This window comes from Charadrius vociferus, unplaced genomic scaffold (assembly GCF_000708025.1).
Source record: "Charadrius vociferus isolate BGI_N301 unplaced genomic scaffold, ASM70802v2 scaffold964, whole genome shotgun sequence".
Lineage (NCBI taxonomy): Eukaryota > Metazoa > Chordata > Aves > Charadriiformes > Charadriidae > Charadrius > Charadrius vociferus.
This window is the reverse complement of record NW_009647945.1, coordinates 411849-422623: the sequence shown is the minus strand read 5'-3', so window position 1 is coordinate 422623 and position 10775 is coordinate 411849. Positions and strand designations below refer to the sequence as shown.

Below are 10775 nucleotides of genomic sequence, written 5' to 3'. Positions count from 1 at the left end.
TCGCTCCGCGGCCTCGCCCCGGCCGCTCCCTCCGCCCTGCCCTCTCCTCAGCGGTGCCCCCCCCCCCCCACCCCGTACCAGGAGGGCTTTTACTTTTTTTATTTCTTCAAATAAGTTTCAGCAGGGGGAAGCCTGGAGTGCCGCTGTTAGTGCTGGGAGAGGGTGAGGAGCAACGATTGGGCCCCGCATTGCCCAAGCCAAAGCTGCTCAGGCAGGGCAGGAGGCAGGTCACCCATTCAAGGTCACATCAGTCACAGCAATGTCTAAAGAAAAAAGTTTAAACTATTGAGAAGTTTTGGTTTGGGCATGGTTGAGGCATCACAGGCAGTACCCAACCTTTAACAGGATGGGAAATGAAACAATCTGCCTCACATGTTCTTTTGCAGTTGCTTAGACATAAGATGCAAAAAAATATAGCTTCTGGACCAAATTTGAGCCAAAAGAGTATCCTAAAGTAACTGTGGGTAACTATAACACTAAAATACACCCCAATACACACCTCCCCCTTGTGAATAATGAGCATGCTAATCAGGTAGCCTCCCCAAATGTTTTAAACATGATCCTAGAGCCATGTGTATAGTAAGGAGCAGTGAATGAATCATTATTGACCAATCAGCTGTATTTAATCACTATAAATACTGGGCAGTTTGAAACATGAGGTGCTGCTGGCTGTTGTTAATGCCCACCACCCAATTCTGCAGAATTGAAATAAAACCAAACATCTCAACTCAGGGTGTTGATTGGCTCTCACACAGCAGGTGGAAAACCCTAATTTCAGGCCAACATCAGGACCTAAAAAGCAAACTGCTTTTCACTAGAAAACCCTCCTTTTAATCTGGCTTGCTTCTGCAGGGGGGGAGCAGAGGAGCCACCTCCCAGAAGTAGTGCATGCCAAAAGAAATAAGGAACATTTTTAGAAGTTATTCAACTAGCACTTACCATGCAATAATACTTGCAGGTTGTTCAAAGGAAAGCCAGGAAGAACGCTTTGTTGCAATCTGGTGGAGAGGAAGGGCTGTAGCTCAGCACCCTGCATCTTTTTGTCTAAAGACTTGGGAGCTCTGCCCCGCAGAGCCAGACATAGCTGACCAAGGAGCAGAGCCAGGACAAAGCGCCATCATCCCCCTGTCCTTCAGATGCCACATCTCAGCACGTGCTCTCCAGGGCAGCTTCCATCTCTGGAGTCAGCAGTGATACTCCTCAAGAGTTTGCTTTGGCCTCTGTAACCCACAAGCAGATACTTAAGGTGACTCCTGTATATTGTAACCCACTCTGCTGCCCTTTAAATCCCCAGATTACACCCAGTTCGGTCAGCCGGGCACAAGAACCTTGCTCATTATTCCTCTGTTAATATTTCAGAATCAGGCCTCTATTGCAGCATCCCTGGAAACACACATACACTTTCTAGACAGCAAAACAGCATCTGATCTGTACTCAGAGGCAGGAAGGTCAAAGCAGATTAATTACTACAGCAGACAGAGAGTGCAAGCCGCTCTTGAGGTTTTAAAAACTGTGGGGATTTTCCTATATACAGGTTGGGAAATGAGGCACTTGCTAGTCCACTGGGGAATAAACAGCTGACAACATAGCATGAGTTAGCAAAAATCCTTTTGCTTTAATGCAAAGTTTGCTGCCATTGACTTCTGGCACTCTCACATATTTCTCCTTGATGAAGCGCAATCCACCCCTAAGCCAGAATTAGTTTTAGCAAAGCAATTCAGTTCTAGAAGTACAAGGGATTCCAGAACTAATAGAACTTGTGAAAGTTTTGCAAGACAATAGACAATCAGTAAAAAAGCAACTTAGCATCTCCATCTTAAAGATATAATAATGATACAGAGTTAAATTATCTTTTTTCCTGGCCTATGTACATTAAAGTAGTTACATATTAAAATTAGAATTAAACACATAAATCTATAGACAAACAAACATCCCTCTCCTGCTCTGGAGCTATTTAATTACTTTCTAAATTGAATAAACATTGCTAGAAAATAGAAGCACCCTTAAGCATAGAAAAAAATTCTATGCTATCTACAAACATAAAGTACTAAAGCTTATGCTTTAAAGCCTCTGAAAAAAGAGAATACACTTTTAAAGCTAAAGCTACTATATTTAGCTCTGATAAATAGTATAACAAAAAGATACTTACTGGCTGTTTAATCAGGAAAAAAAAGTTTTACCTAATGAGAAAGAGTTCAGCTGTGGATGGAGGATTTATAGGTTTGTGTGCAATGCCTCTTCACCCTTGATTGGCCTGTTTGAAAATCACCTTCCAATCAATCGACATCTTTGGCTACTTAAAGGTGAGGGGGAAAGCTAAGGTGAGTTAATTGAAGTAGATGAGCAGCTGTGGGTTGCGCTGTGGGTTGCGCTGTGGGTTGCGCTGTGGGTTGCGCTGTGTATAGGGTATGTTGTTGCTAAAAATCTTATGTAGTTCTTGGTTTAAGATATTTTTGCGTTCATTGGTATGTTATAGCCTGAGATATTTTCTTCTTGTATTTGTAGTAAAGATATTTCTTTTAGTTTAGGCTTTCTTTCTGATATATTCAGTAGTGCTGTGATGTTTCTGTTACCTTCCTTTTGTTATTCCTGCATGCTCGTACACCAGCCATGAGACTTGCACTGGGTTCTATGGTTTGAGAGTTGATTCTTCTTAAATTCCTCTAAAATACTTAAATCATCTTTTTGTGGGCTCTTGAGTTCTTAAATGCTTGGATAATATCAGCAAGAGGACAACTACAATTCAGTATGTGGGGGAAAGCAGTACATAAGTGAGTTTTTTGCCTTTTAAGTCATACCTTGTGAGGCTTTTACTATAGCTTATAGCATCTCAGTGTCATGATCTGCTGGACTATTGAAGATAAGGTTCTCCCTAAATACAGGGGAGAACAATTCATTACTGGGTGTGCAACATTACAAGATTCCCTGCAACATTGCAAGGTTCCTAGCTAAGAGAAATACAACTGAATAGCATGCTTAAGAAAAATATCATGCTTTTTCTGAAATCAAAACTTTAATTCATCTTGTGAGCTTTAGTTATCTCCTATGTTTTCCTAAATACTTCCAAGTTAAAGCAGAAATTCAACTAGATACTTTTATCTTATGCAAAATAATCTCTTCTCTGTCCATATGAGAAACTGAAAATGGGAATGCAGCATTTTCTTCTTCCCCTCTCTTATGAGGAGAGGCTGAGAGAGCTGGGGCTGTTCAGCCTGGAGAAGAGAAGGCTCCAGGGAGATCTTATTGTGGCCTTCCAGTATCTAAAGGGCCTACAGGAGAGCTGGGGAGGGACTTTTTACTAGGGCATGTAGTAAGAGGATGAGGGGAAATGGCTATAAACTGGAAGAGAGCAGGTTTAGATTAAATATTAGGAAGAAGCATTTCACTGTAAGCGTGGTGAGGCACTGGAACAGGTTGCCAAGAGAGGTTGTTGAGGCCCCATCCCTGGAGGGGTTCAAGGCCAGGCTGGAGGTGGCCTTGGGCAAGCTGGGCTGGTGGGAGGTGTCCCTGCCCATGGCAGGGGGGGGGGAACTCGATGATCTTCAGGGTCCTTTCCAACCGAAACCATTCTATTATTAACCCCATTTTTGTGCTGTTAATCATCTAATAGATAACTGATCTTCTGTCCTTCTCCCTATTAGATTGTAACAGCTGTAGCAGCAAAAGCCTTGTCTTTAAACAAACATTGTGCAGCTAAACATCAGAAGTTAAACATCTAATTAAGTGCAAAGTGATCTTGCTCATGCCTCTACCTTTTTTTCATAGTTAAAATAGCAAAATGTGTGTATTATATAAACATGGGATGTGATGGAGTTGAGGAGTGTTGCTGGAGGGTTTGGGGGCTCTTTTAATGGTATCAGAGATACAGGATGGTACCTGGGGGGAGTATGCTGAGCCCTGGGAGAAACTTCATAGATCCTACAGGACACCAGTACTTCTCACCCTGCTTATAAAGACCAGCCCCCAAAATGTGCAGTTTTGGATCAAGGCTATCCTTAGACTGGGAGGTTAATGCTGCTGATTTGCCTAGAACCTGTTTCACATGTGGCTGAGCCCTCTCTGGTGGTGGAGAGGTGGGACTATTAAGGAGCTGTTGCTATTTCGTGCCCTTTGAGCCCTCTCTGGGGCTGTCTCTCATATTTTACATGTCTTGCAGCTCTCAGCTATATCAAGTAATGGGTGTGGGGTGTACGAGGCTGGAAAGGTTGGTTGCCTTTCATGCAGTGGCTTGGTGTGACCTTTGGGACTAGTCTGTAAGGGATCTTGTTCTGCTTCTGGCTTGCAGTCCAAAGTCAGGCAGGTTTGCCTTTTGCTTTCCTTGCTGGAGGAATGGCAATCACACTTTGCTATAGCAAAAATGAGTTGTGAGACTTCAGTAAATAATGTTGAATGTAGACAATTAGTGAAATGTTCTACAGTTGTCTAACCTTTGCTTCTTGAAACATCAAATCACTGAAATGGAAATTAAAAGGAAAAAACCGATAGACTAGTCAATATTGTGACATTATTGCACCACAGATGAGATCATGAGGAAGTATTGATCCTGTTGGGACAGCATAAATACATCCTGATGGACTGTGGTTACAGGTGGCGGTATGTTCCCCTCTGGACCTCCAGAAAGCAGTGTTTTCTGAAGGGAGGGGCTGGGGAAATGGGAACATGGTCCCAGAGACCGGTGAAAGTGAGCCCTCGAGCTCCGCTGTGTTGAAAGTATTATCATTTACTGAGAAAACACCAGATCATAGAACAGAATAAACTTTGGTCCTATGTGGTTTTGGGATGGAGAAGTCTTATTCTTCCTATGGAGAAGCATGCAGAGAGCTCCAGGCCAGCGGTTGACAGTGGTGCCAGGGTCTAAACTGTATTTACCTGTGTTCAATAGGGGATTATATCTCTTTTCAAGAATCATTAGTGATACATATAGCTGTGCTGTACCATTTCACTATCTGAGAATTGTTTTCTTCTGTCACAGGCCTGAAAGCATTTCTTCCTTAAAATTTTTAGTACTTTTCCAGTTATTTGTATTTTTTGTAGGCCAGAGGGGTATCTGGCCTTTTACAGTCTCTAGTCCACCAGGATCCATAGTTTCTTTTCCATTTATCCTCACTAAAGCGTTGTTGCAGCCCTCTGCTATGTTTTCCCCTGAGCTCTCTGATCTTTCTGCCTGCATCAAAGCGCTTTCACAGCACACAGCCCATCCATTCCTCCCAAGCCGCTGATCCCCGTTTGTGCTGTTTCTATCACTTCAGAAAGTACAACTCCTTTCCCTCAAATCCTCAAATGATCCTTTTCTTTACTGTCTCTACTGAGTTCCTTGACACAAGGACTTTCATTTCCACAAAATTCCTTAGCCACAACCCCAATCCTGTCAGCCTTCAAGCTGGAAGATGGAGATGTTGGTTGGTCTTAGGCCATCTATGTTCTTTTCCTAATTTCTGTGGTATTATTTGTTCATGGACTTGGTTGACTTGCTTTCTCTTTCTGCCTGAGTCTTATAAAGCTGGTGAGTTGTTATGGAGCATTTGTGAATGCTGTGTCTGCTTCCCTGCCGGTAAACATCATGTGACCCTTCCATTAGCTGATCTTCACCCCAAAGCCATTTCCCCACTGCCCTTATGGGAGGGCTCTTCAGGGCTGCACATCTTGGGTAGCTAGAAGCTTTTTTCTGATGTCTAGCCTAACCGAACACACATCTCCCTGGTGCCTGTCTTAAGTTTCCGTATCTCTCCTGCCTCCATGGCAACATTTTCAGGCGGTCATCGGAGCATTGCTTAGTTTTCACTTTGCTCAGCTAACCATGACAAGTTTTTGAGTGTCTGGTTTTCTGTTCCCCTGGTCATCCCTTTTCTGTGTTCAGTACAGTCGGAGGTCTCTTGTGAAGATGTATGATGAGCAGCACACATGTCATCACTTCAGGCAGATCTTCCTAGAGATTTCTGTTAAAATGATCTGTAAGGGAGTAACTTTTCTGGTATATAATTTGGGGTTTTTTACCTTTGTTGTGGCTAGTAACACTCCTGTGGCTGTCTGGGATACCAGTGTACAAACAAATGATGAGTTTCCCAAATGATAAGTTTCAAAATTGCTGTAAAAAATCCTGATTAGTTCTTAGAGTGAGTTTAATAATATTTTTTTTTTTAACCAAACCTGGAACCTGCACTTTAGGCAATCAGCAGAAAAGCAAAACCTTTCCAGGCTTTATCTATTTCACCTTTCTCCAAAACACTGAGGCAGAATCTTGGCTTTTTGGAGTATGAGAGAATCAGGAGAAAATGCCCCCCAGACACAGCTAAAGGTGAGCGCTGCACCCCTGAGGGCACGGTAATGCCTGCAGGATTTTGGGGGGATGCTTTCTGCTGGACTAGGCTGGCTGAAGTTCTCTCTGCTGCGTAGACACCTTCTTAATCCTTCTGCAGCTCAGTTCCCTTCCCTGAAAGGGTGATGCACAGTACACGTGAGAAGAGTACAAGATAATTTGATGCTGTGATAATGCGAGCACACAGGGAAGTGGGAGACTTAGCCTAAAGCATTAATTAAATGTTTTGATGAAATGCTTGCAAAATACTTCACAACACTTCTTTAGATAGAAATTGCTGTAGGAATGTAAAGCATTGTTATAAAATTATTTCAGGTGATTGTATCTGCATCCTGCAGCAGTTGAAGTTCTGGCTACAGAAACAGGACTTGAGTGATGCCCAAGTCAATAAGATTTGGATTATAGATACAATTTGCTGCAGACACATACATACAGAAAGAGTAAGAGATGTCTGAGATTCTTACAGGACGGAAGACTGTCAATATTCTTTTTTAAGGATTATGCAATCTATTCAATAACTTATTTTTTTAGCTAGATCTGCTTTGGAGTACAAGTACAGGAGCTGGAGCTTAATTAGTTTTTTCTCTTCCTCTCTTCAGTGTTATTGGCATGAATGCCCTCAATGCTCAAATTAATTTTTTTCTAGTAGAGCAAACCTTTATATAGTACTTGTCTGGCCAATACACCATTACAGGTTAAAACTCAAGTCATTTTTGCTGCTGTTAAATAACATACACTGCAGAAAGATAGATAAAATGGTCCCTTTTCGATAATCCTGTTTTCCATGTAAATCCAAACTAGGGAAGAGATTGTCTTAGATGAGAATAAATTGGGAAGAGCTCTCAGGCTGTCTGATCTCTTGTCTGCTTTGCAAAAAAGAATCAGATTAATGAATGTAATCAGATTAAGGCCAAAGAAGGGAACATATCTGGGGGGCATCAGAACTCTGCTGATACCAAAGAACTGTATGGAAAATCAACGTTAAGGGCCTAACGTTGCTCCATCACTTAATTTAATGGGAGCAAATACCGGCTTTCAAAGAAGTCCTGAGCGCTGGCAAGAGGAGCATGGGTTTCCAGAGGGCAAAAAGACTTGAGGGAGCTGGGAAGTGGTTCTAAGACCCTGGCTTGAGGCAGATGTTGCTTGAGGTAACAGTGACTTGCAGATTCGTTTGGCACGTTGGCCCACGTAGAAAGGCAAAGAGGCCCCATGCTACTTGGACACAGGGTTTGATACAATTAGATCTGCCTAAAACCATCTCTGCTATCAGCTTACTGTGTTTTGTATAGAAAAACAATGCTGGAGGGAAAAAAGAATGTACACCGAAGAGGCAGAGACGGCTAAGGTTCAGAGAAGCGAGAATGACAAAAAGGAGGTGTATCTGAAAAAGGAGGGGAAACATGGTAAAAATAGAATGAGTGAGGGGATAGAAGGGAAGATGATGGAGCAATATTAGGTCTTCAAAGCTGATTTTCCACTGCCCTCAGCAAACGGAGCAGGGTGTACCCCTGATTTCTGAAGTGGCAGCACGCACACCCACCGATCTCCATAAAAAAGACAAAATTCTAGGTTCCCTAAGAGAAAGGGAATAAGAAGGGGAGGTGTGAATGTGAGGAAGAAAGGGAGAGGGTCGAGAACTTGAGAGGAAAGGGCTTTTACGGTTACTGTTCAGATCAATTTTCTATTTTCTTTGGTGCTAATTGTATCTTTCACCGAATACCTGTTGTCAACAGACCTTGCTGCTACACATGATGCCTAAATCCTGCTGGCTGCCATGGGCTCCCAGCCTGTGCTGGCATCAAGGGGGATACTCTGGGTTGTTGCCTTGGAGCTGGGGCTTTCCGACAAGAAGTCTCTCTCTCTAAAAATGCCCAGGTTTTTCTTGCTGCATTTATTACCCTGTTTTGACTTTGAAGTTCTCAGAGTTTCCTGGGGCCATGAAGGGGATGTTTGATGTGGGGTCTTCAAGGCCAACAAGCAAAGGTGAATGGAAATAATAAGAAATGAGACCTGAAACTGGTGCTGCCTCATTTTTTTTTTTAATTTCTTTTAATGTTTGGCTGATTTGTCTAGGAATTGACAAGTTCTAATTGAGGTTTTCTCCCTGCTTGGGATATTTATACGTTCTAGTCTCACGTGTTCCTTCTGGATCTAGTAAGCTGTGAGTGCATACTGTAGCTGTATCCTTTTACCTGGGGCACATAAGGTCTCTTCTTTACTCAGCACCAATTTCTAAAAGAACTTTTTGGTGTTTGATTGTCTTGGAAACATCTCTGGCTCTGTAAAATGTGGTTCACATCAGTTGTTGAGATCAGACAGTGTTGCGTGGACAGACACATAGACAAGGTTGTTTAAAACTTTTGTTTCTGTATAGAATAAAGCTAAAATTGGAGAGGCAGATGGTGGGATCCCTGATTTTTTTTATCCCCCTCCCCTCTCCGGGTAATCAGCTGAACAGGAGCTTAGTCTATCTGAAGACAGTATTTATTTTGAGTTGGGTGAGGCAATAAAATGTGAACAGAAAAAAAAACGGGATGTGAGGGGGGTGGCTAATGGGACATGGCCCCTGGTTGCCATGAAAAAAATGGGGTGAGAACGATGTGCGATGTGAAAATGTCTCACTTGTTGCGGTCGTAGGTGGTACAGGTCATCTTGCAGAATCCGCACCCTCCCAGTGAGCTCATACCAAAGTCCTAGGGGTTTGAATCACAACGGGGCAGGTGACTCCAGCTGCTAGCTGGTTCCCAGTTGACGCACGAGCGTGCAAATGGATGCAGATCCCTTTGTGAGCCGCTCCACTCTGGGTGGCTGCTGTGAAGCGTGCGTGTGTGTGAACTTTCGAGGCTTAATCTGCATTATAAAGTGCGTGTGCGTGCGTGTAAGCTTTCTGCAGAGCTCGAGAGCGTATGTGTCATCGGGGTGAGACCAGAAAAGCAGATGTCCTGAGCGATGCTCCTCCTACTCGGGGATTAGAGATGCTCGGGGGAAAGCAGAGAGAAGCTGGGACACACCTCCCCGACTCGCTGCCGGAGACGACAGCGGCTTCTGCGGGCTCATTGGGCCTCTGCTCTTTGGTCAAATAAAAACCCTGCAGCTCCATTTCCAGCAACCATCCCCTTCTTTCGGTTAAGCAGAGAGGAGGAGGAGGATGGCCTATGCTGAGGAAGACAGGTAAGGCCCTGTGAAATAGGGGATGTGCAGACATCCAAGCTGGAAGGGGTTAGCGAAACTGCATCGCTTTTCCTCGCCTTGTTTTCCTCCTCTTGCTGGGCACTCAATAAATGTCAGGCAAGGGCTGCTCAGCAGCAAACACCTTATTACTGAGGAGGAATCTGGCCACCTGCCTGTGTCAGGTGCTGGTATGATGAAATATGGCAAGGAGCTGGTGAGCTTGGGAGAGGTTATGGGCCAGAAGAGGCAAATATCATGGCGTGGAGAGGCGTACACTGCAAAAACATATGGCGGTCTGCCCCTCTGCGAAACGTAATGCTTTGTCTGTTTGTGGGGATATGCCTGCTTTTTTACATGGCTTTGCTTTCAGCCAGCCTCGGAGCACAACGAGGGTGGTTTCTTTTCATGCCATAAAAGATCTGTCACGGCTGACAGTCCTGTGTTTTGCAACAGATGCGTTTCTCCAGTGGATGACAGCAATCACAATAAAGGGGATTGTGTTTTCAGCTGATCCTGTGATTTAATCCGAAGCGATGCTCCCCAGCACTATTATTAGGTGTGCATTGTTGGAGATGGAGCAGCTATAGAGGGCTTTGTGCTACATGTATTAATTCCGGCTGTCAAAAAGCTTGCACAGACCTCGGGCTCATGCAGTTCCAGGCGAAACATTGCATTTGGTGACCTACAGGTCAAACTCCCCCCTCCGCTGAGCGGGGGCTCAGCAGGTATCCCCTTCGTATTCAGAAATCATCCGTGCCTGCCAGTCCTCTTTTGATGCTGTGCATCAAACTAAACATTGCGAGCAGGGCACTGCCGGTTCATTTTTGGCATGGCTGCGCTCTCGGCGCTGGGGACAGCTCTGGCGTGTCCAAAGCCTTTGGGATGGAGAGGGCTCCGCAAGGCCCCTGCACACCCACTGAAGCTCCTTTTGGGCAAGGAGAGTAATGCAGCGCTGGAGTTTTACTTTGGATAAGAAATATTTTAATATTTTCTCTTTAGAAGGAAAAAAAAAATAATCCCTCAAACTCAGCACAGCACAGTCAATCCCAATGTCTTCAGCTGATGTGGAATCACATTCATCCCACACTCCTAAAATTTCTGGGAATGTAGGAATAACCCATTTTTTAACTTTATTTTTCAAGGGTGTATGCACCTTTTTTTGGCATTTTTAAAAAGGGGATTAGTGGTCAAGTGGAAGAGCAGATCCTGGTGACCTTGTTCTTTTCTCATGTCTGCCACATGAGTCAAAAGCTTGGGTATTACATTTAAATTCTCTTGGTTCCCTTCA

At 43.9% G+C, this 10775-nt stretch overlaps 1 protein-coding gene across 1 annotated transcript in view; it reads left to right on the top strand.

Annotated features, from left to right (window-relative positions):
- Positions 1-4570: 4570 nt before the first annotated feature.
- PNP (purine nucleoside phosphorylase) overlaps positions 4571-10775 on the top strand; it is a 15870-nt gene continuing 9665 nt past the window's right edge. Inside the window, exon 1 of the mRNA XM_009883263.1 lies at positions 4571-4587. Coding sequence (XP_009881565.1) covers positions 4571-4587 — 17 coding nt within the window. The remainder of the gene's footprint in view (positions 4588-10775) is intronic.